At 48.2% G+C, this 25,814-nt stretch overlaps 1 protein-coding gene across 1 annotated transcript in view; it reads left to right on the top strand.

The window, feature by feature from the left end:
* Positions 1-25,814, top strand: part of MYO15B (myosin XVB) — a 1,465,505-nt gene that overhangs the window by 274,993 nt on the left and 1,164,698 nt on the right. The window contains exon 10 of the mRNA XM_085614939.1: positions 8,335-8,483. Coding sequence (XP_085471065.1) covers positions 8,335-8,483 — 149 coding nt within the window. The remainder of the gene's footprint in view (positions 1-8,334; positions 8,484-25,814) is intronic.

The raw sequence follows: 25,814 nt of genomic DNA, 5'->3' as shown, positions 1-25,814 counted from the left end.
AGATGGCCGACATGGGCAACGAACAGCTCCAGGTGCTGACCCGCGCCCCAGTAGTCCGGTCAGACAGGTAAGAACGAAGGATAGCTGCCAGAGAACGCAGAATTTGAGGCGGATGACGGAGGGGTCCAGGAGCACTCTTAAAGTGCGCCCGCCATCTTGACGCCTCAGGCCACGCCTCCCTGTTTGATATGTTTTATAGTATTCGGCTGGTAGCCCGTCAAGTCCAGGCGCCTTACCTGTTGTCAGACCTTGGATTGTCACCTGAATTTGAAGAAATTTAATAGACTCATTGAGCTCAGCCCTCTGTGCTGCAGATGCTGAAGGTAGAGATAGTGGGGATAGGTAAGACTAGTGCTGTGGAGTCTACGTTTATAACTGATGTGTACACTTTAGTGTAATGGGCGGTAAATCCCTTATGGATGTCATGTTAGGGCGCTAATGCATATTGGAAGGATTACCAGGTGAGGGGTATGATGGTCCAGATATGGTGGTTTTGACCCGGATTCAGACCCTCTAAGTGTCCTTGAACCTCAGTAAAAGAAATAACGTGTATTGACATTCCCCTCGATCTGTTCGTAGTACTGCTGCGATACGCGGGGAGGAAAGGGCTTACCCTATGAACTACAATTGGGATTCCAACTGCTTAGAGAGGGTTACTCTCTCTAGATGACCGAGCTTTGTGCTTACCTCGATCCTTTCTCCTGCTGACTTCCTTGTATGCGCACTAGGCACAGGGAGGTGCCTGGCTCCCATCTCGGTTGCGAATGCAAAAAGAACAATTAATGGACAGAATGCAGAACAATGTCATACATTCACCCCAGTACAGAGATCTGGGCATCTCGGTGGCGCCCATCTTAGGTCGGCACACCAGAGCACATTTAATCCTCACCTGTTCATTTCATTGTATGCGAATTAAGCGCTGGGAGGTGCGTGGCTCCCATACTCTGTGGCGGCCATCTCAGGTTGGTCTACCAACGTGCTGTAGATCCCCTTAATTTCTAATTTGTCTGGCACTAGCTGTGTTTTTAACTACGTTCTTGCATTAATACTGTGTTTTTACTCATCTCTGCCACGGAAGTGGAGTGCTGGGTCTCCGTTTTGCACTCTTTGTGCATACATGAGTTCGGACGTAGCCATGCCATCTTGGAGGCGGGCTATATATTGATTTCAGATGTGCGGACGCGCTGGATTCCAACTGCCTACAGGGGTTACTCTCTCTGGGTGTCCGAGCTTTGTGCTTACCTCAATCCGTTCTTCTGCTCATTTCCTTTTATGCGCACTAGGCACAGGGAGGTGCCTGGATCTCATCTCAGTGGCGACAGTCTTAGGTCGGCCCTTCGGAGCACTTTTAATCCTCACCTGTTAATTTCCATGTATGCGCATTAAGCACTGGGAGATGACTGGCTCCCATCCTTGGTGGCGGCCATCTTAGGTTGATCTACCGACATGCCTAACATGCTGTTGATTCCCTTTATTTCTAATTTGTCTGGCACTATCTGTGTTTGTAACTATGTTCTTGCACGAATACGTTGTTTTTACCCCTCTCTACCACTGAAACGGAGCGATTGGTCTCCAGTTCGCACTCTTTGTGCATTCACGAGTCCGAGTTCGGATGAAGCCTCGTCCTTTTGGAGGTGGGCTATATATTGATGTTAGCTGCGCGGACCCACTCAGCGGGTGCACCAAAGGCAAGGCCGTCTGCACCCGTCTACATCCGGACGGTCCAGGGCCAGGCCCCCTGCCCCCCACACCATACACCACGTCATTAAGCCCCATGCGGCTAAGCATATTTCCTACTCACAAAGGGACCTAATGGAGCTCAACCGCTCTGTGGGGAAGCCTGCTATCACTCCACAAATGTATCCCGAAGCCCTAAAGGATGCAGTAGCTGTAAATTCCTCTTGGGTGTACAGCAATTACTGAGTCATCACGGTAAGACAACCCAAATGTACCATGGTAATATGCAATGTCTATCATTGAACTGCCGTTCCTTGCCCAAACACAAGGCAGAGAAGCTGACCTAATTTTAAAACACCAACCTGCTGCTCTCTTCTTAACAGAAAAGTGGCTATCAGAAGTCTCAGTTCCTGATGTATTAGATGTAGTTCTCTCTTAATATGCCATACTAAGACTTGACCACCCCCACTGGGGGGGGGGGGGGGGGGGGAGGTCTGGCGATAATTTTCAAACGATGCTTGCAATGCAAGCTGCAGTCGATAAACATTGCTAACTCCGAGGCAGCCTTTTTTAGCCCAACTCTGAACAGCCAGCTCACATTCGCAGGGGTTCTAATTTAAACCCCCCCACACCCCTGGTCAAGCTGCCTCATTTGTATAAAAACCTAATGGATGTCATCCCTGATTACGCAGTTCACTATGCCAACTTCATAGTAAAAGGAGGCCTCAACATCCAATATCCATATTGATAACGAGAACTGTCCTACTGCAAAAACCTTGGTGGAAGACCTTGGCCTGCTCCAACTTACTCAATTGGTTGATGCACCCATACATGTATTGGGCCACATACTGGACCCTATATTAACCAACTCACACTCCTTAATGGTGGCTGCATCCACCCCGGAGGTTTGGTCGGACCACCATTTGATCCTGTTTGGGATCTTGGAGTCCCCCCAACCAGCGGCAACCACTCAAAAATGCATCACGCGTAAATGAGACTGCATTACCCCCATGTCTTTTCCAGCGGTTGTATACCTAAACTCATCTACACTTGCAGCCTGTCCATCTTCTGCTAATACGCAACTCCTCAATGGGTGGACTAACCAGGCCTTAGATGTCCTAGCCCCTCTGAAGATAGTTACCAGTAGGCGTACCAAACCCTCCGCACCTTGGTTTTCAGAGGCATCTCAAGATTCAAAAAGATCTTGCAAGCGTTTGGAACGCACGTGGCACAAAGAGTATGATGAATAACATAAAACTGTCTACCTTGCGGCACTGAAAAATTATCATAAAGATATTGGGCGTGCCCATGCAAATTTCTATGCCCAAAAAATTTAACAATCTAAAAACTCGTCTAGGGAACTCTTGAGTTCCATCCTCAACTGATCTTTGCGATCAGATTGCACAATCCTTCTTAGACAAAATTAACATCTATACTTCTTTCTCTGAGAGTGCCAGGACGTTTAGACTGATAACCCCCTGCCTGTACCCCCTCAGCTGTTTCAGGAAAGCTTCCCAACCTGAAATCCATCTCGAAGGATGAAACCAGCAGCCTGATGGTGAAAGCTAAGTATGGATCTCCTTTAGATCCCACGTCCTGACAATTTTAGAACAGGGTAGTTCCCAAAGAGTGGAAACAGGCCATGGTGATCCCATTACTGAAGAAGCCCACTTTAGATCCTTTGTTGCCCGAAAATCTCAGACCCATTTCACTATAGCCTTTCTTTGCAAAAAATTGCTGAGAAATTTGTTAATCAACAACTTATGCAGTTTGTGGAGGAGAAAGATATTCTCCATGAAACACAATCTGGGTTTAGACCTTCTTTCAGTACAGAACCTGCATTGTTCCTCACGTCTGAATCTATCTGCAAAATAGCATGTGATGGTCCTACAGCGTCTCTAGTCATGCTTGACTTGTGTGTGTTTTTAAAACAGTCTCTCATGGTCTACTGTTAGGTTACACCATGCAGGGATGGGTGGCACCGCTCTGGGTTAGCTGGCTAATTTTTTGGAGGATCGCACCTTGCAAATCACCCTTTAATCCTTTGTTTAAAGCACTCAACAGCTGAAACAGGGCGTTCTGCAGGGCTCAGCGTTGAGCCTCTTCAACCTGTATGTGCACCCGCTGGCAGCCCTTTTGGAAAATCATGGGGTACAGACAGTGGCCTATGCGGACGATATGCAGCTGATCCGTAACTTGGCCCAGGACAACGGCCAAGCGGCAGAGGAGTTTAAGCTATGTCTAGCTGACCTGGCAAATTGGATGCAAAACAGCTGCTTTGATTAAATGCCAGCAAAACTGATATCTTAGTGGTAGGGAAGCAACCATCTATCGGGTCCTCGAGCTGGTGGCCCAGTGAGTTGGGGTCCTCACCCCCGAGCCACAAAGTAAATAACCTGGGAATTGGTTTTATTCTATATTATCTGTCTTGGACAAAATCTCCACCCTTACAGTTGCATGCTTTGGGACCCTATAAATGAGAAGGAAAATCCTAGTTCTTATTCCGGACTGCTCGAAAAGAAAATGGCGGTCCAGTCACTTGTGGCGTCTAGATTAGACTATTGCAATGTCCTGTATTTGGGGGCATTCAAGAGGAGCATATACATGCTCCAGCAGGTGCAAAAAGCGGCAGCTCGTATGCTGCTGAACATCCCCACATACGCACGCACAGGGCGTGCCCTGGAAACACTTCACTGGCTCACTATTGAGGAAGGGATATCCTTCAAAACCCTGTTATGTTTACAGAATACTACAGAGCTAATGCCCGAAAAACCTTCTTCGGATGATCCAACCATACCATCCTAGGCGCTGCCTGAGATCGGCTGGAACTGGACTGGTCAGTGTCTCCAAATCTAACCAAAAACGATTTCGCGGTGTCTTTAGGTTCCTGGCAGCCAAGCAGTGGCTTCACTTCCCCCTGCGTCTCCGATCGGAGCCTTCTGAAATGGCTTTCCGGAAACATCTCAAAACCTGGTTGTTTAAGAAAAATCTGAACCAACAGTAACTTCTGCCCAGTCTTTTTCTACTGTTTCTTGGTCTTGTCGGAATTAGGCGCGGGCACACTCTGAACTGGAGTAACCATGCGCTTTACAAGCTGCCAACATAACCTAACATAACTCGCACATGGTGAGGCTACTTACACATTTTCTGCTGCCTGTTAGAATGACGCTAGCCCATTACAGGAAACAAAAGGCTTTACCCCCACTTGATTTATGGTGGAGATTATGGTACAATTTTACACATTTACACAATTAAACTTATGAAATACTGGGTAATAAAGTGTTCAGATTAGGAAGAACATTGAAATGATTACGTACTTCCAAACCATATAAATAAAGTTTGGAAAACGGTGTATTGTGGTGACAAATGAGTATTATCGGCCTATAAGTACTGATAAAAGCAAAGTTATTATAGCCTGCAAGCAGTCTGTAAAAATATTTTACTTGTTTCTGGGAAAGGAAAGGTCTGATGTGTGGAAATGATTCTGCTGCTTTGGGGGTCAACTTAAGTGCCCCTGAAGTACAGTTGCCGTAGGAACCATGAGTTGAAAGTTCCCTCCATTTTACTATATGGTTGAGAATTCCTTTCTTATTTGAAACTGACGTTATGCAGTATAATGGAGAATACCTTCTGGACAAAGTACCTTGGCTTGCGTAAAGGTTTAACTGTCATCACAAGTAAGGCTGTCGTAACTTACCTGAACCTATGGGATAGATTAAAAATTGTGCCAAGACGAGTTCTTTGATAATGGCTAAATTATTGAAAGGGCAACGAAGTTTTAAATCACTAAATGCTAAGTATTAATTTTCAGCATGCTCCCTTTCGATGAGCCCTAACATTGGAACAAGAGTCCTGGCCTCCACCAGTGCTAGTCAAAAATGTTTCTAAAATAGTATTAACACAGCCACGCGCAGGATTCATCTCCCTGTGAACACATTTTTAGGTGAACCCTTATAGTTCACTTGGCCAAATCAATGTTATATAAAATTATTTTGTGTAAGTAAATCCTACCGTTGGACTTTTTGAGAATAAAACAGGAAGAACATCTTTCTGGCTGTAATTAATGTATTCAAGCTCGGAATCGTGCTATGTTCCTGCTTATATTTATTTTAAATGAAACTGGGGTTCTGTCGAGTATTTGGTGAAGGTCTACAACGTATATACTCTGGACTTGATATCTAAATCGCATTGAATTTTTAACTTTGTAATTCATTATTTGTGTTGTATTTGAATTATAAAAATGTTTTGATGTTTTATTGACTGTTCTATTTGTATCAATACCTATAAAAACTCACTGATGTGTAGCTCAGTTTTTTACAGTTCCACCTACCAAAAAAATATTTATTTTCCATCTGGGTAATGCTATTGGGGATGGTGGATAACCGCTGTTTGCCAATTACGATTCATGCACTATCGTTCAGCTGATGTAAATGATATTCATCTGTGATGCCTGAAAAATATTAATGAACAAATATATTAATAAATACACAAGCGACTCCTACACTTTGAGAGATGGCTTTATTGCAGTCGAAGAAATGCTGCTAAAAAAGTCAAAAATACACCAGAATGATAGACCTAGTGAATAATCTTCACTCTCAAAGATTCTTCAGGAAGGATATGACCTTGTGTCAGGAAACTGGTGCAGTGTCCCTTGATCTGCAGCCAGTCGCTACCTATCCTAAACTCTGACAAAACCACGGGAGCTCCAGCGTCAGCCCAGGACCCTGGGCAAAGGAATAGTGAAGAAAGAGAACCACTGGTCTGGAGCTGGAAGCATAGGTGCTGGAAGTAGAAGTGCTGCAGAACCCCCAAAATAACCATGCAGGGGTTCAGAAAGTGAATGAGCAATAAAGATGCTTTTAAGTTTTGTTTTCGTCTTGTCATATTTGATGTACATTTAAAGACAGAGGTCGAATGTCAGGTTATGTCTTCTGGCAATTTGCTGTTTATTCTTTTAACGTGCTTATTGGTGTTTACTTTTCTCCCTCTGAATAATGAAATACCTGTCAAATCTTGCTTTGGTTCAGGGACTGTGGGGAGAAAGGCTGTAGGGTGTCAATTTTTATCTAACACACAACAAAATGTAAATATCGGTAAATGAACGGTACAAATTATTCAAAATATAACAGCATTTAGGAACGCACAAATGAATTGCATTTGTTTGTAAGCAGCCGCAGCCTGTGCAGGTAAGCGCGGTGGGGCCGGGTGGGGTGGATTTTGACAGACTAGGGATAATTAATTATTTTCCCTCGTGGTAGTCTGTTGAATCTCTCCCCTCCCCCCTCAACTCGGCCCCACCGCCCCTATGCTCTAACCTGCACGGGCCGCGGCTGTTTGTAAGTATGACGTATGATGGAAACAATGATTTTATTACAATCAAGGCACTTTACTTTGTAATGCGCACATGAGAAATATACATAAAACCCAATTTCAACACATTTTTGCGTGCTATATAGTTCAATCAGTAAAAGTGCAAGTCTGTGCATATTTAGTGGCCATTCCAATAGAAAGTGTGCGGTCTGTAAATGTCCGTAAGCTACCACACCATGCTTTAGTAAAATATTTGCAAGTGTGCTCCAAAATGCTCCACTGCCTATACACATGCCACTCTCCTGATGAATGGGCGTGGCTCATTTTCTGCACTTGTTCTTAGTGTGACGCTTAGATTTGCCACAACTCCTTTGACTTCAGTGCTGTAACACTAATGGAAGCACCCCCACTCTAAACACTGTTCCAGCACTACTGGTTGGAAGATTGTAGTGTTCAGGGCCATACTAACGTATGGGTAATGTTCCCCTAAGGCACAGACAGTATGACAATAGGAAGAAAAGAACATAACGTAAGTATTCTACAATACGTAATTACATAAGAGTCACTCAGTCATAGGCCTGCCAGGTCATAGCTGGAAGCTTTGGCAAGCCCATGGAAGGCAAGGAACCAACCTTTATCCTGGACAAGGTGGGAGGGAGTCTACAATAAAGCACACGCAGGACAGTGAAGGCACACAAATCTATGGATCAATAAAGTGACTCGGGAGTACAAAAGGGAGGAAAACAATGTAGGGGAGTGCAAAGCAGAGTGCGAACTGCAAAGACGAGCATAACTGACCACAGTGAATTTCACTCTTTCATACTGTCACTTTCCCTTAAGGTGACCCAACAAAGTGAAGGTATAGAACTAGGGGGTAAAGCGCATTCTCTTCATCAGTGGCATCTTAGCAGCCAATCCAATGTCTGCCACACATGCCAATAACCTCCCCAACTGGAAAATTCCTGTTCAGCCTTATGTTATCATGCAGTGAATGTGTGAACCCCTTGTCAGAGCTTGATATTGCAGGGGGAACTGCTTGCAGTTCATTTAGGGAATAACACTCTGCTGGGTATATTTACGTGTTAATGGCGCCTTGTGAGCGCCATCACCTTGTCGCCTATCCTGCTGCCCTATCTTGCTACGTCCCCTAATCACTTTCCACCCCTTGATGCCTTTTTTTCGTAACCCTTACCATTTCATTTTTTTTACATTTACCTCTTTTTATCTTATAACTTCTTCTCCCAGGGTACCTCTCATGTCACCTTTTCCTTTTTTTACCATTCCCTGCCCCCCTCTTACGATTAGCCTCCATTCTTGCGTCTCACCTAATTTTCTCTCTGTTGTCAGATGGTAGCCTCCCTGTTCGAAAAAGCCAAAGAGCATCAAAGTCACCACCGGGAACTTGGCCTCCGGGGAAAAGGGTTCCGACATCCGCCACCGACGTTGGCTTCCAGGTTCCAGCAGTCCCTGCAGGATCTGACAAACAGACTGGGGAGGTAAGGCAGGCCTGCTGAGGGCTCCTCCAAGTAACATATGTCTAAGGGGTAAAAAGCCTTGGATGTAAGTGATAACAATGAATTATGGCAGATTTTGAAGTAAAGACGGTCTGTAGCAGGGGTCTCTTACTCTTTCTGTAATAAGAGCTTCATATTGCAATTAAAATATTCTAGAGATACTTATATTATTAATGCTTGAATAGTGAACCAAACAGGCATTACATTTTCAAAATTAACAGCAATGAACACATCCGTGCATCTGGCAGTGTTGCCTGCAATAATGCAAAAAAGGTTTTATCAATGTGGAATGCATCTATATAGGCAATATATAACAACCATAGCTGCAATTTTCCTGGCACCAAAGTAATAACATTAGTAACTAGTCCCTCGCAGAGATCAGGGAGCTTTCTCTGCTATGGATGGGCAGGCCGTTCCGGGTGCTGAAGGCTTCCAGCAGCGTCCGGCTCCCGTGACCATGTCTTGTGTGTATTTTGCTATGGGGAGGCGGCAGGGCTGTCTTTTTAGCAATGCAAGTCTCGTGGGTTTTGAGACTTGGTTGTTGGGAGACGGTATATTTAGGAGTTGCTGGGCACTTCCTCTTTGTCTGTTGGTTCCTGTTTGGTGCTTGTTCCTTCTACCTTAGCCACAGGGGATGAGGAGTCGGTCTCGGAGGCTGCCAAATCTATTTCCAAATGGAAAAATCTGCAGGAGGATGACCTGTTGCAGATTTCCAGGCTGGATTTGCAGGATTTTAATAATTCTGCTGTCCAGGCTGCGCTGATTGAGCCTTCTGCCAAGAAATCTAATGGAAAGGAGGATGAGGACTTGGACAATTCCCCTAAAGGGAAATATATCTGGGGTAAAGTATTTTCAGACATGTTGGCCCATATCCCTGAGGTCCTGGGATTTGATCCTAAGTCTTTGATTGATGATGGATTTCATTCTCAGTACAGTACCTCGGTGGTGTATTACTTGCCTTTGCATGCTGTAATTTAGAATATTCGGGCTAAATAATGGCTTGAGGTCGACGAGCAGGGGATTCCTTGCTTTCTGGGCAAGAGGTATGGCTTGGCGGACCTAAATGTACAGTTTTCTCAGGTGCCTAAAGTCAATACTATTTTGTCCGCAATGGCTTCCTCTTTTGTCTTCTGAGGAGTCTTCCCTTTCTGATCCGGTTGAACGGAAGAGGTGGACAGCCCTGAAACATTCCTACGCTGCGTCTCATTTTGTGATTTGGGCTAGCACTTACTCCACCTATGCCTCCCAGGTCCTTATCAAGGATTTTGAGAAGTTGTTTGACTGTCTTCAGGCTCAAGGGGATCCCACTCCTATCTTAGCACAGATGGAGGTCTTGGTGCAGTTTCTGTCGGATGTCACTTTTGATACGCCGTGGTCCTTTTCCTCGGCTGCTGGGGCAGCAGTGTCTGGTAGACGGTCTCTGTGGACAAAGCCTTGGCGTCTTGAGGCTGCTCAGAAGGCCTTGATTAATAAACTGTCTTTTGAGGGTCCCCGGCTTTTTGGGGGTGAATTGAACACAATGTTGCAGCGTACTGCAGAAGAGTAGACGTTGTTGAAGCCTTTTCAGTGTTCAGAAGAAGTCCTTTTTCCATAAGCAGAGCTTTCAGGGTGTTCTCTCCTCTTCTCAGCCCTTTCGTGGACGGGCCCCTGGTTTGGGGGCTGCATTCCATAACGAGTCCCGGCCTCCGCAGCAGAAGTCACTATGCCAAGTTGGGGGCCCGGCTCTGTTTATTGCTGGAGCAGTTGTCGACTCTGATTTTCGACCAATGGGTCCTATCGGTCATGGGTACCGGATTTCGTTCCAGGGCCCTCCCCCTCAGTCCTGTTATTGGGTTACCCCATTGTCAAAAGGCCCCATCAAGGGAACTGCTATGTTCTCTGGAGAGGGCATGTTGCTGGCGAAGTGTGCTGTTCTCCTGGTTCAGGAAGCGGAATGGGACCTGGGTTTCTATTCCACGCTCTTATTGGTCCGAAAACCAGATAGTTTGTACTTCCCGATTCTGAATCTCAAAACTCTGAACCAGTTGCCGATGCTGGATCACGTTCAGATGACCACTTTTTCAGTCCATCATTTCCCTCATCCAAGAGAGCGATTTTCTGCCTTCCCTCGACTTAAAAGAAGCCTATTTTCACGTCCCAGTCCATCCTGGAAGCCAACGGTTCCTGAGGTTTGCGGTGGAAGGGGTCCATTATCAGTTTCAGGTGTTGCCTTTCGGCCTCTCTACTGCTCCCCAGACTTTTGTCAAGGTATTGGCTCCTGCTGTGGGGGTTTTGCAGCTACGTGGTTTCTCTGGGTTTCCCTATATTGATGATTGTTTGATCTCTGCATACTCCCTTCCTACGGGTCTACTGCCAGTAGAGGCGACCATGGACATGTTCCGGAGTCTGGGGTTCAAGTTGAATCTGGCAAAGTCTCATCTGGGCCCTGTTCAGAGACTGCAGTTTATCGGGGGGACTTTTCGTCACCTTGTTGGGGGCAGTGTTTCTCCCTCCTGCTTGCATCTCTTCCTTGCAGCTTCTTCTGCGGGATCTGGTGAGTCGGCAGTCTGCTCTAGCTCAGACTTGGTTGATGGCTGCGACCACGACTGTGGTTCCTGGGGCTCACCTACACCTCAAGCATTTGGGGAATCATCTGTTGTCTCTGTGGGACCCCTCCAGTGCAGGTTACAACTCTCTGGTTCCTCTCTCCCCTGTTTTGGTTCTGGACTTGGGCTGTTGGCTTTGCACTACCAATCTGGAAAGGGGACGGGGGGTCCGTTTTCAGCTTCCTCCTCCCCTGTTGCTGATGACCAATGCGCTCTTTGGGTTTGGAGGCCACATTCGGGGGCTTTGGAGGCCAAGGGACAGTGGTCTCAGGCTGACAGCGCCCGTTCCATGAATTGGCGAGAGTTGGCGGCTGTTTAGCAGGTGATACTGTTCTTTCAGATTCCCCTCCAGGGGGCGAATCTGTTGGTTGGTATTGACAATCAGGTGCCTCGCTGTTAATTGACAGTCAAGGGGGACCTGGTGCGAGGCTCTGAATCTACGGTCTTCTGATTTGTGCCTGGGCAGAGTCTCACCTCTCGGCCTTGAAGGCTGTTTGCATTCAGGGTCCCCTGAACTTTTCTTCGATGCTCATGAAGGAACCATTCCGTCATGAGGACAGGGGCAGGAAATCCCTCTGCTGCAGACAGCAGAGGGATTTCCTTCTCTTCCCCCAAAGCCTCGGGAGCTGGGGAAGAGCTTCCCAGGCCCCCTCCCTGGTTTCTGTGCAATGACGATCAGCGCGCACGTCGCGCTGTTGTCATTGCACAGAAACCAAAACTGAAATGAGCCTTTAGGCTCATTTCAGTTTCACTTTCTGTGCTCAGGGGGCTATCTCAGCCCCCCCGGGCACATTGAAAGACGCAAGAGGTATCATTGGAAAGGGGGGAACCCATCCCCAGTGGATCCCTGCTTGGGGCGATCCCCAAGCAAGGATCCACTGGGGAGGGGGGAGCGGCCCCTTGGGCAAGGGCTTTTGCTCCCCCAAATTTATTTGGTGTGATTTACTCTTTTTGCCCCCCCCGGGGGGCAGATGGGGGCAGTATCCCCAAATCTGCCCACTGGGGGTGCAACAAGCCCACTATATGCCAGGGATTTTGAAAATTTATCATTTGTGGTGGGGGCTGCCCAATATGGGCATGCCCATGCCTCCACCCCCCGCAAAAATGGCAGCCTTTCTGCTCCCCCTGGGGGGCAGTATCCCCAAATCTGCCCCCCGGGGGGGGACAAAAAGCCCACTATATGCCAGGGATTTTTAAAAATGATAATTTGTGGTGGGGGCTGCCCAATATTGGCATGCCCATGCCCCACCCCCCTCAAAAATGGCAGCCTTTCTGCTCCCTCTGGGGGGCAGATGGGGGCATTAGCCCCAAATCTGCCCCCCCCCCCGTGGGGGCAAAAAGCTTAGTAGACGCCAGGGCTTTTTTGGGCAAATTTGAATTAGGGTGGGGGCATTGGCATACCCGTTTTGGGCAGCCCCCACCCTAATTAAAATTTGCCCCAAAAAATCCCTGGCGTCTAGGGGACTTTCTGCCCCCCCCCCGGGGGGTCAAAAAGCCCACTAGACGCCAGGGATTTTTGGGGGGCAAATTTGAATTAGGGTGGGGGCTCCCAAAACTGGCATGCCCATGACCCCACCCCCTCCCCCCGCAAAAATTACAGCCTTCCTTCCTCCCCCTGGGGGGCAGATGGGGCAGTAGCCCCCAATCTGCCCCCGGGGGGGCAAAAAACCCACTAGACGCCAGGGATTTTTTTGGGCAAATTTTAATTAGGGTGGGGGCATTGGCATGCCCGTTTTGGGCAGCCCCATCCTAACTAAAATTTGTAGAAAGAAATCCCTGGTGTCTAGTAGGCTTTCTGCCCCCTCCTGGGGGAAAGATCGGGGCATTAGCCCCCAATCTGCCCCGCCGGGAAGGGGGGGGGCAAAAAGCCCACTAGACGCCAACGATTAAGCAGGCTTTTTTAATGCGTGAAAGTGGGGCTGGGGGCTGCCCAGAATGGGCATACCAATGCCTCCACCCCCCAAGAAAATATCCAGTGTTTCTGCCCCCCTTGGGGGCATATCGGGCTCCCCCCCCCGATATCCTCCCCAGGGCGGCAGAAAGTCGAGTAGGCACAGAGTTGTTTTTAGCAGTATGCCTACCTGTGGATTTTGGGCACTAGTGCAGCTGGCACATAGGGAAACCTAGCAAACTTGTATATTTTTTAAAACTAGACACCCAGGGAAATCCAGGATGGGGTGACTTGACTGGCTCTCACCAGGTTCTGTTACCTACAATCCCTTGCAAACCCAAAAATTTGTTTAAAAAAACACACACATTTTCCTCACATTTCTGTGGTGGAAAGTTCTGGAATCTGCGTGGATCCACAAAATTCCACCCACCCCGCGTTCTCCAAAGTCTTCCGAGAAAAATGGTACCTCACTTGCGTGGGTAGGCCTAGTACCCGCAACAGGAAACGGCCCAAAACGCAACGTGGACACACCACATTTTCACAGTGAAAACTGACCCTTTTGTACAAAGTGCCTCGCTGTAGGTTTTGAACCCTAACTCTGCCGGCACCTAGGGAAACCTAACAAACCTATACATTTTTTAAAACTAGACACCCAGGGAAATCCAGGATGGGGTGACTTGACTGGCTCTCACCAGGTTCTGTTACCCAGAATCCCTTGCGGGCAGGGGATTCTGGGTAGGGAAACGTTGGGGGATCCACGCAAGCCATACCTCCCTAGCCTCCCCCTGGTGTCTAGTTTTCAGAAATGTGTGGGTTTGGTAGGTCTCCTAAGATGGCCGCCGAGCCCGGGGCTAAAAACCTCACGAATGTGTTGTTAAAGTACCCGTGACCGGTAAGGGCCCAAAACATATTGAGGAGACATCAAAATGAGCTATCACAAAACAACCTGGTTTTGCAAGGGGAGTCACCTAGGTTTTTGGCCCCGGGCTCGGCGGCCATCTTAGGAAACCTACCAAACCCACTTATTTCTGAAAACTAGACACTTGGGGGAGTCCAGCAAGGTATGGCTTGCAAGGGTCCCCTCATGTTTTCCTTCCCAGAATCCCCTGCAAACTTCAAATTTAGCTGAAAAAAATTATTTTTTTCTCAAATTTCTGTGTGGGAAAGTTATGTTATGTTAGGAAAACTTATATAGTGCACGGTTACCCTGAGGTGTCCTGGCGCTTGCTGCAGTCCTCCCGAATTACACAGGTTGCTGCCAAAGTGGTGTTCAGAACAACTGTTTTCAATGTCTCCCTAAAGGCCAATAAATCATTAAAATTTCTCAGATAGAAAGGGAGCTCATTCCAAGCCTTAGCTGCCCCAGCGGCAAAGCTTCTGCCTCCCCATCTAACTTTTTTTATAGGCGGTACTACTGCTAATTTTGCTCCCAACGGGCGTAAAGATCTTTTGGGCACATACCACTGAAATTGTTGTTTCAGATGTGCTGGGCCTGTGCCTTGAAGAGCTTGGAAAACTAAACAGAGTGTTTTAAAGAGGACTCGTTTTTTAACGGACAGCCAATGAAAATTTTTAATTGCACTCGAAATTGATGCAAATTTCGAAATTCCAGTAAGCAATCTGGCTGCTGCGTTTTGCAACATCTGAAGTTTTTGTATACTGCGCTCCTGCATGTTTAAGTATAGACTATTACAATAGTCTAATCTTGACATAATCAAGGCAGTTACCACTGTGTGCTGGCAGAAGAGCCAAAATTTTCCTCGTGGTCCTGAAAATATATGATGTGGCAGAGACCACGCCATTGACTTGACCACGCATGTCAAGATGTTCATCTAATATCACCGCCAGGTTTTTAACTTTCCTGGAGGGTATTGGTAGAGTCCCCATTGAGTTTGGCCACCAACCTGGGGTCCAGAAATTAACATTGTTCCCAAACAGGATGACCTCTGTTTTGCTAGCATTCAGCTTTAATCAGTTTTGCGTCATCCAGCCTCCCGCTGCTCCCATACAGTCCTGAAGCCTCTCTCCAGTTGCCTTCTCCTGCCCTGGTCGAGGGGATACTACAATTTGAGTATTGTCAGCGTATGATGTAAGACAGAAGCCAAATGACTCGCTCAGGGGGGCCAAGGAGGATACATAAATATTAAAAAGCGTAGGGCTCAAGGATGACCCCCGAGGAACCCTACATGGGAGAGAGAAAGGTTTTGAGACAAACTCACCCAAAGCGACTATCTGTAGTCTGTCCGAGAGGAAGGATTTAAGGAGAGTCCAGGCTTTATCCTGCACTCCGCAAGCCAACAAACGGTCCATCAATACTCCATGGTGGACCGTATCGAAGGCCGCGGAGAGGTCAAGCAGGATCAGTGCAGCCTTTCCTCCCTGATCCAACGCTCTCCTGATCTCTTCTGTGGATTTAAGAAGGGCAGTTTCCATACTGTGCCCTTCCCTGAACCCAAATTGGGTGGGGTCCAAAACCTTGGCCTCAGTTCAATATTCATATATTTCTCAACCAATTTGGAAGGCAGTGGGAGGCGTGAAATGGGGCGAAAGCTGTTTGGGTCTTTCATATCCAAACTTGGCTTTTTTAAAAATGGCATAACAGATGCAGTTTTCCACACTTTAGGAAAATGCCCTTTAAAAAACATAACGTTGAATAAAGGAGTGAGTGTCATGGCTATAGGTTCAGAAGCCAGTTTTGCCACTGCTACTGGGCAGGGATCATAAGGTGAGCCTGATTTGGCTGACCGGAGAAGCTTGAGTGTTTCTGTAAAGGATATTGATGCAAATTTATCCATAGTGGACTTTGAATCTAGCCCCATTTTGTGGCCCTGTGTTAAGTCTCCTGATCCACTGCCAACTGGACCCTAAAGGTGCTAAAGATAGTTTCCACCTTTGTCTGAAAGAACGTTGCGATTTCTTCGCATAGTTCCTGGCTTGTTTTAATAATTGCAGGTTGTGGATGTGCCAACCTAGTTACTACTTTAAAAAGTTCCTTTGGTGAATTAAGAGCTAAATTAATTTGTCCAGCAAAGAATTCTCGCTTAGTCTTAAACAGTAGCTGTTTATAAAGTAGGAGGCCTTGTTTATAGATTGCTCTCTCGGCTGGTCGCTTCTCTGTCCTCCAGGACCGTTCAAACGGTTTACATTTAAGTTTTTGTGCCCTTAATTCCTGAAAATACCATGGGGCTGTGAGCAGTGCCGTTTTAGGAATAATTGCTTTCTTAGGGTTTAAAGTGTAACAGGCATCCTCTACCCAGGCCGTATATGCGGAAGAAGCTTTCTCCACATCCATGGGCAGATCTCCCTGAGTTGACAGTAGAAGCTCTGTTAGCTCTTACCCTCCCACTGGTTGTGGAATCTACGTGGATCCACAAATTCCTACCACCCAGTGTTCGCCAAGGTCTGCCGAGACTAGTGGTACCTCACTTGCGTGGGTTGGTCAAGTACCCGCGACAGGCAAGGGCCCAAAACGTATTGAGGAGACATCAAAATTACCTATCACAAAACAACCTGGATTTGCAAAGGGTGTCACCTGGGTTTTTGGCCCCGGGCTCAACGGCCATCTTGGGAAACTTCCAAACCCACACATTTCTGAAAAGTAGACACCCGGGGGAGTCCAGTGAGGTATGGCTTGCGTGGGTCCCCCAACATTTTCCTACCCAGAATCCCCTGCAAACCTCAAATTTAGCCAACAAAACTACATTTTTTCTCAAATTTCTGTGTGGGAAAGTTCTGGAATCTGCGTGGATCCACAAATTTCCTCCCATCCAGCATTCCCCCAGGTCTCTCGATAAGAATGGTACCTCACTTGTGTGGGTAGGCAAAGTGGCTAAAACAGGAAATGGCCCAAATCGTATTGTGGCGACTTCAAAATTACCTATAACAAAACTGCCTGGTTTTGGGGGGAGGGAGGGGCACCTGTTTTTTTGGCCCCGGGCTTGCCGCTATCTAGGGAAACATACCAAACCCACATGTTTTTGAGAACTAGATACCCTGGGGAGTGCATAGAGGTATGACTTGCATGGATCCCCCAACGTTTCCCTACCCAGAATCCTCTGCAAACCTCAAATTTAGCTGAAAAAAACATTTTCCACATATTTTTGCGTGGAATCACCGTGCTGGCACAAATGTCCTACCACCCAGCATTCCCCTTGTTCTCCCGAGTAAAATGATACCTCACTTGTGTGGTTAAACCGGCTAAAAAAAGTATTTTAAAAAAAAATGTAGCGCTTAGAATTCTCGGTGCTATACTCTAAATCCCTATGTTTTGGGCTCTTCCTAGTTATAGGCCTTTGGCCTACCCACAGAAGTGAGTTATCATTTTACTCGGGAGAACAAGGGGAACGCTGGGTGGTAGGACATTTGTGCCGGCACGGTGATCCCGCGCACAAATGTATGGGAAAAAGTGAAAAATAATTCTGCTAAGGTTTGCAGGGGATTCTGGGTAGGAAAACGTTGGCGGACCCACACAAGCCATACATCGCTGGACTTCCCCGGGTGTCTAGTTTTCAGAAATGTGTGGGTTTGGTAGGTTTCCCTAGATGGCCGCCGGGGCCAAAAACTCATGGGACGTCCCTTGCAAAACCAGGTTGTTTTGTGATGGGTAATTTTGATGTCGCCTCAATAGGTTTTGGGCCCTTGCCTGTCGTGGGTACTTGACCCACCCATGCGAGTGAGGTATCATTTTTATTGGGAGACCTCGGGGATCGCTGGGTGGGAGGACATTTGTGGATCCACGTAGATTCCAGAACTTTCCCACACAGAAATTTCAGGAAAAAAGTGTTTTTTTTCAGCTAAATTTGAGGTTTGCAGGGGATTGTGAGTAGAAAAACGTTATGGGACCCACGCAAGCCATACCTCAGTGGACTCCCCCGGGTGTCTAGTTTCCAGAAATGTGTGGATCTGATAGAGACTACTAGCCGCAGATTCCTTCACGTAGAATTATCCCCAGGCGTGCTTTTGGGGTGCGTCTCCTCTGGGGTCCCTCCACACCACGGCATCTCTGCCTCGCCGCAAACTCCTGTGGGAGTCCCTGTGGTGTCGCGTGAGGTCGCCGGGACTCGGGTCGCATCCCCGAGCCTCTCTCGGTCCCTTGACAAGGTGTCTAAGGCCGAGGTGACGCCACTACGGCGCCGGCAGCTGCTGGTCCGGGCGGCGCCACAGGGGTCGGTGGACTCTCCTCGTCCCGCTCTGGGTCGAGGCTGGGTGCGAACCACTCGCCCTCCTCTGGGACTTTCTTGTCCCTCCATGCAGGCGGCTGCCTCGTCGGAGGTTGGGTCGGTCCTGGCGGCGCCGCATGGCTCGCTGGACCAACTCTGTCGGATACTGGGCCGAGGCTGGTGGAGGGCTTCGTGTCACTCCCCTGGTCCTTCTCGTCCCTCCGCGCAGGCGGCTGCCTCGGCGGAGGTCGAGTCGGCGCCATTCCTACGCCGCCCCCTGTCCACTGCGACTCCGGCCCCACTCTGGTCCCTGGCGCAGTGTGACTTCGAGGAGCCCTATCCAGCGTCTCCTTCAGCGCAGGCTGGCGTTACCGCTCTGCCTCAGGTGGCGGACTCTACGGCTCCTGACAGGCGTCGAGTTGCTGATTCGTCTTCGGACGCTCCCTCTTCTCCGGAGGCTGCCTGCATATTGGTGTTGTCCTCCCCCGGAGACTGGCCGCCGAGTGGTGTCTTTTTCACCGGCATCGTGGAAGGGTGGCTCCCCGCAGTTTGAGGCTGCGGTGTTTGCCGGAGGAGCGGCAGGTCCCCCATTCCTTGGCTCCTCCTACCTTCCAGGTCTGGCCCCTGCCCGTTCCGCTTGGCTTGGGGGACGGCTGCCTTAGTCTGCAGCTGTCACCCACGGAGGAGCTGGTTTCTCTGCCGCGGGGCCCTACAGAGGCGAGTGCGGACTTGCCTCACGCGGTGTCCACGGCTGTGGATATTCTGCGCATGGGTGACCCGATTGCTCATTTTCCGACGGATTATCTCTTGGAGGTTCTCCACCAGGGCTCTGGTGGGAGGGAGATCTTGCTTCCCTTTGAGGGTTCGCTCCTTTCGTCCCTGACCGGGGGTTGGGGGCGTCCTGCCTCAGGGGATCCGGTGCCTCAGCACCTTCTACACCGGCACCTTCCGGCGCCGTGTGACCCTGCGTGTCTTTCCTTCCGCCCCACCGCCAGTCCTCTTTTGCAGACTGCCTTTCCCACCATACCGCCGCTGTTGACTCCGCCCTCCCGGGAGGTCCGCTGGCTGGACTCTTGGGGGCGCAACATGTTTGCCTCGACCAGCGCGGCCCTGCGGGCCCTGAACACCTTGTGTGTCCTGGCTAGGCCTCCTCTTGTCTGTGGGACTCAGTTGAGTCTTTGGGGTCCCCAGCTTCTCAGGAGACTGTTCAGGTGGACTTACGGCATCATGCAATGGATGGCCGGGAGCTAGCGGCGTTTATTCTTCACTCCGCTATGGACATCTCGGAGGTGCTGGGCCGGGCCATGGCTTCCTCAGTCGCTCTCCGTCGCCATGCTTGGCTTTGGGTCGGCGTCTTTCCCGAAAATATTCGGGAACGGCTCATAGATCTCCCCTTTGATGGTAGCCTGTTGTTCCATGCCCCAGCTGACTTCCGCCATCCAAAGGTTCCTGGCGGGGCTCCGTCCTCCTCCCCCTTATACTCCTCCTCCTCCTCAGTGATTAAGGAGTTGAGCTGGTTCTGGTCCTTCTTGGGATGGTTGCTCTTGCAGTGGAGTGTGTTTTCTGGCCATTGAGTCCTCCTTGTGGGGACTTTGGCAATGTTGGCTGCTGGACGGCCCTCATTCGCTGTGTGTGTGTTTTTTGCTAGAACTGTTACGCAGACTTGGCCCAGAGATTAGGCCTTCTATTTTTCTTTTGGCTGATTGTCAAGCCATTCGCGGGGTGTTTGCCATGTGGCTCTTTTGTTTTTCCTCTGTTGCGGAAGTTCTTCCAAAGAGGGTTCCCATGTCTTGGGACTTAACGCACCCTATGTGGGTTAGTGGTAGCTGTTATACAGCTTGTGCTCTGCTGGGGAGTTCTTGTGGCTCTTTGGTGCCTGTTCTCCGTGGTGTTTCTGTATGTTGCTTTGTTTCTTGAGGGCGTGTGCGCGGCCCCTCCTGGGGGCGTGTCCAGCCCTTTCCTCTTCTCCCTGCTTGGGAAAATTCTGTGCCCTCCCTTGTCAGGTGTTGCCCACTCGGTCTTCCTGGGGCCCTGGCCTGTTTTTTCTTGTTTCTGGCGGCATGTCTGTTAGCGCCGCTCTGGTTGGCCTGTTGCCTTCCATCTGGTGTGGCTTAGCCTTCTTTTCCCTCGTTTCCTTGCGCCCTCTGGGCTCTCCCCTGGCTTTGGAGGGAAGCTTATTTCCTTGAAGGGGTGTGGGGTACTTTGGCCTCTCTGGCCTGGCCCTTGGTTCCTCCATCGTGAGTGTAAAGGCCCCCCCTGTTTTTTCTTCTTTCCCCCCATCCCTCTGGGGTCAGTGATGTTCTGCTTGTGGGGGGCTCTTCTTGCCTGGGAAGGGCAGGGTTATTGCCCGGTCCGCAGGTCTGGTACCCTGTGTGACCCTCTGTCCTGCTATGGCTGGTGGGGTCCTTTCGCAGACCCTCCTTCCCCGTGGGTATTGCTAGGGTATCTATTCTACGTGAAGGAATCTGCGGCTAGTAATCTCTATCAGATGTACGAGTTACTTACCTTCAGTAACGATGTATCTGGTAGTGACGATTCTAGCCGCAGATTCCTTCACGGCCCACCCTTCCTCCCCGTTCTGCGAGGACCCGTCGGTTGGTCTCTGCACTCGCCTCCTGGTGGGGGTCTGTGTCTCTTGTGAGTTTATTCCTTTGCTCTTGGTGGGTTGCTCCGTCTTGTTGCTGTTCCTTCCTCCCCTTGGTTCTTTGGAGGATGGGGTTATGGTGCTTCTGTGCCCCGCTACTCGGGTTGCTCCACGTTTTGGGGGGGGGGGGGTGTTACCTTCAATCTCAGCCCTCCCACCCTTTCTCTTGTTGTTGGGTGTCCCTGCCCCTCTGCCGTCCTCTGTCTGGGGTCACCTGGCCATGCCCTGCCCTTGTTCCCTGGAGGATGGTTGCCTCTGTGCTGGGATGGCTTGGAGGGTGGTGGTTGTTGTCCTGTCTGTTCTGGGGCTGGCTCCCCTTCCCTATTTCCGGGTGGGGGTTGTAGGCCTGCTACAAGTGTTCTGCCTTTACATATGTTCCCTGTCTGGGGGAGGGGGGGAAGGCGGTTACATGCTGGCAGGGTGGCTGCTCCGGGCTCTGCTCTGTTCTTTATTCCGCCCCTGCCTTTGGAGGCTGCAGTGTTGCACCGCTCCTTATGTTGTCGCTTGTCTCCGTTGTTCGATTCTACTGTTTTGCACACTGTTCCCCTGCTCCCACAGTTTGCCTGGTGGCTCCGCGTTGCGGCGCGGAATAGTTCTCCGAAGAAAACTGACGTAGGCGCGTCGGGGTTGGGCTTATGTGACCTCGCTGATGTCACGTATGCGGACGACGCCTAGGCGGAGTCGCGTGGTGTCATCCCGCCCCCTGGCGCACAGGGATGCTGTGGCAAAAAAGTTTACGGATCCAGTCTCACGCCTGGGGATAATTCTACGTGAAGGAATCTGCGGCTAGAATCATCTCTACCATATACATCGTTACCAAAGGTAAGTAACTCGTACGTTTGGTAGGTTTCCATAGATGGTTGCCGAGCCCAGGGCCAGAAACTCATGGGACCCTCCTTGCAAAACCAGGTTGGTTTGTGATAGGTAATTTTGATGTCGCCTCAATAGGTTTTGGGCCCTTGCCTGTCACTGGTCCTTGACCCACCCATGCAAGTGAGGTACCATTTTTCTCAGAAGATTTTGGGAAACGCGGGCTGAGTGGAAATTTGTGAATCCACGCAGATTCCAGAACTTTTCATAACATAAATGTGAAGAAAATGTGTTTTTTGGGACAATTTTTTAGGTTTGCAAGGGATTCTGGGTAACAGAACCTGGTGAGAGGCAGTCAAGTCACCCCATCCTGTATTCCCCTAGGTGTCTAGTTTTCAAAAATGTATAGGCTTGCTAGGTTTCCTTAGGTGCCGGCAGAGCTAGGGTTCAAAAACTACAGCTAGGTACTTTGCCAAAAAAGGGTCATTTTTCGCTGTGAAATTGTGGTGTGTCCATGTTGCGTTTTGCGCCGTTTCCTGTTGCGGGCACTAGGCCTACCCACACAAGTGAGGTACCATTTTTATCTGGAGACTTAGGGTAATTCAGATTTGTAAAGAAACTGTTATTACCTATTGACTTTCGATGCAATGCTGCCTTCCAAATGAAAGACAATGTGTAAAAAAAGAAGTAATTTTGAAAAATGATCGCTAATTCTCATGCTAATATGAGTATTCCCAATTTTGGAAATATGCAAATATCTACTGTTTCTAAACACTATATTTTGTTTCCATTTCAGAAATACATAGGTGTCTTACATACCGATTTTTCCATGTATACATTTTCCCTGAATAATTGCTATATACCCAGTACATAATAAAAAACCATTACAAGGCGCTGCTCAGTTTTTGGCTCTGGGTTCGTCGGGTTCTTGGTGAACCTACAAATCCTATATATCCCCACAACCAGGAAGGTCCAGTGGATGTAACGGTATATTGCTTTCAAACAGTAAATTAGAAGATGTTGCATGTGAAAACGTTGCCACAAAAGGCTGTTTTTTTCAACTAATTTTCAATTTTTCCTATATTTAACTGTTAGTTTCTATAAAGAAACCTTGAAGGATCTACACAAATGACCCCTTGCTGAATTCAGAATATTGTCTACTTTTCCAAAATGTTAAGCTTTCCTGGATCCATTATTGCTTTCATACCCATTTCTACCATTAACTGGAAGGTGGTTGAAAGCACAAAAAATAGCAAAAATAGGCAATGTCCCAGAAAAATGGCAAAACTGTAAAAAATAAAAATAAAATTGGGTTTTCTGCCAAAAGTCTGCTTGTCCCTGAAAGCTGGGAAGATGGTGAATTCAGCACCACAACCCCTTTTTGGATAGCATTTGCAGGGAAAAAGCAGACACTTTCATCTGTAGCCCTTTTTTCCACATTATTCACACAAAAAACAAAATCTAGCTGTATTTTGGCTAATTTCTTGGTCCCCTCGAGGGGAATCCACAAACCCTTGCTCCCTTTAGAATCCCCATGATGTTGGAAAGAAAGGACGCAAATTTGGCATGGATAATTTATGTGGTCAAAAAGTTACAGGGGTCTAAGCGCGAACTACCCCAAATAGCCAACAAAAGGCTTAGCACAGGGGGGTTAAGGCCTAGCAGCGAAGGGGTTAAATTGGCCTTCCTGTTGGCCATCACCTCTGCTCGAGGGTTGGCTGAATTGGGGGCCTTCCTTGTTTCATTTCCTTATTTGTAGTTCTTCCCGGACAGGGTGGTATTGCGCTTGACCTGGCTTGTCTCCCTAAAGTCTCCTCCAAATTCCATTTACAGCAGGAGGTGGTTCTTCCTGATTTTCCTGGGGATGGGGATTCTCTTGTTCCTTCTACCTTAGATGTTCACCGGGCTCCTCAGGTTTACTTCCAGTGTACCCAGGGGTTTCGTCTTCTCCTGCCCTATTTATATCCTGTGGTGGTGTGGCTAAGCGGAAGAAGGTGTCTACTTCCACCATCAATCCGTGGGTTCGTTTGGCACTTTCCCAGTCCTATAAGTTCGTGGGCCTGCCTCCTCCGGCTCAGGTTCGGGGGCGTTCAATGAAGTCGATGTCTGCTTCCTGGGCTGAGGCAGCTGGTGTTTGTATCCAGGAGATTTGTAGGGAGGCTACCTGGCAGTCCCATCATACTTTTGTCCGGCATTATAGCCTTGATGTCTTGCATGCCTCTGTGGACAATTTTGCTGTTCGCATTATGAATGTTGCTATGTCTTAATCTTGTTTTTGATTAGACTTTTGTATTTCTGCATGAATTCCTGGTGTCATGCGTTTTCTTGGTGTTTTTTGCTTGTGAGGTCCTCCCTTCTGTAAGGACTGGTAGGAGGAGGACATATGAGGGGGTAATGTTTCGTTACTTACCGGTAATCTTCATTACCCTGATTGAGGTCCTCCTCGTCCCGGTCCTGTTTCCTCCCTCCCTCCTGCTGTGGTTGTGCCTGATCTTGTTGATAACAGGCATGGCGGTGGGTGCGAGGGGTTTATATAGTAGACATAAAAGAAATTCTAGCGATGAGACTATTGTGTTGGGAGGCATGATTGCTATACTTCTGTAAGGACTGGGACGAGAAGGATCTTAATCGGGGTAATAAAGATTACCGGTAAGTAACGAAACATTATTGCACCTGGCCGCCATGCTTTGCAAGTGGCTGTTAAGAAGAGGAGTACCACTCTTTCCAACAGCAAATTACTGTTGGGAAGAGAGCAGAAAAACGTGGCATGAACAACAAACACAGAATTCAAGCATTGCCATGTTTTTGGATTCACGCAGAATCCACTGCAAACCATGAGAGGAAAACAAAGACAAAACCGTAACTAATTGAGCTGCTTGCACATGGACATGGTAAATATGAGATCTTGGTGCTCCACTCTGTTACGAGGCGCTGGACAAGTAGGCCTCAGTGGATGAAGGTCAATTCTTTGTTTCTGCTTTGGGACACTCATACAAGTTTTATTCTAGGAGACACATCCGTCAGCGTTTATAGAATAATTATTGTGAGCTTCTTTGTTACAGAAAAAGATTATTGTGAAGCTTTTAGATTGCCTGCTCTGTTAGTTTCCATCCAAAATGAAGCCACAGTTTGTGGACTTTAACTATTGGTCAGCTGACTCAGAAGTTCTATGTATTTAGTAATGTCTGTCTTTTAGTTACACTTTTGTCAGAGGTCTCATGATTCCAACAACCGCACAGGAGTAGCTCATACCGGTAAGGTTTTTGGTTTGCGTTCTATGACCTGTAGTCTTGATTTTATAGTGGAATCAAAAGGACTTTTACTCTCGCAATGCTAAGAAATAAAACCTGGACAGGGTGAGCTATTTTTTTACACAACTGCAACTCTTTAGAGCTCAGTTTTGTCTACCCACAGGTTAAAAAAAATTGTGAGTTCGATAGGCTGAAGAGCATGGCACAAGGCTTCTGATATTCAAGCTAATTCACAGAACAGTGGCAGCCTTCAACATTTTAAACAGGTGCAGCACCGAGGCTGGTATGGAGTATTCTCCGTTAATAAATAGAGGATTTTTTTGCTGGAAAAAAAGGCTCCAGGTGAGTTAGCCTCTGCCAATTTCAGTACAATAATTGGTCGAAAGTTGACATTATGAAGGAATGAAGAACAGACAGCAGGGGGCAGGTCTGAGGCCACTGTAACTCATTACGTCATTTGTAAACCCAAAGAAATGTATGTTTGAGGCATATGAGTGGCAGATCACACACTGTGCATAGATCGCCATCTGGTGTTTGGCCCGGATGTTTGCACTTTGTTGTTGTCTTGGAAGAGGTCTTTGGAAGTCACAAGATAGGTGACTCCTCCTTTGGACAATAGTGTGTATGGGCATAGACTCCATAGTCAGACTGTTTTTTTCCGCCATCGGGCTCGGATGTGTTCATCACGCTCCAGTTCGGTGTCGTTACCGATCTACTTTTCGACGCAAAATCCTTCACCCATTCTTTAGTATTGTTTCGATCGTGTTTCCCATTCGATGTGCATCTCTTCAAACTTGAATTCTTCAATTCCGGTCGTCAACGCAGGCCTTCGGGCCTACCTGCGCCATTAGGCCGTTGGCTCTTGGAAAGGACTCCCTTCAAAAAGTGTCCTAAATGTGGATCAAAGTTTCCACACGCCGATCTTCACGAGGTGTGTAACCTCTGCCTTTCACCCGAGCACGAGGCCAAAGAC

This window comes from Triturus cristatus, chromosome 7, assembly GCF_964204655.1.
Source record: "Triturus cristatus chromosome 7, aTriCri1.1, whole genome shotgun sequence".
Lineage (NCBI taxonomy): Eukaryota > Metazoa > Chordata > Amphibia > Caudata > Salamandridae > Triturus > Triturus cristatus.
This window is presented reverse-complemented; position numbering and strand designations above follow the sequence as displayed.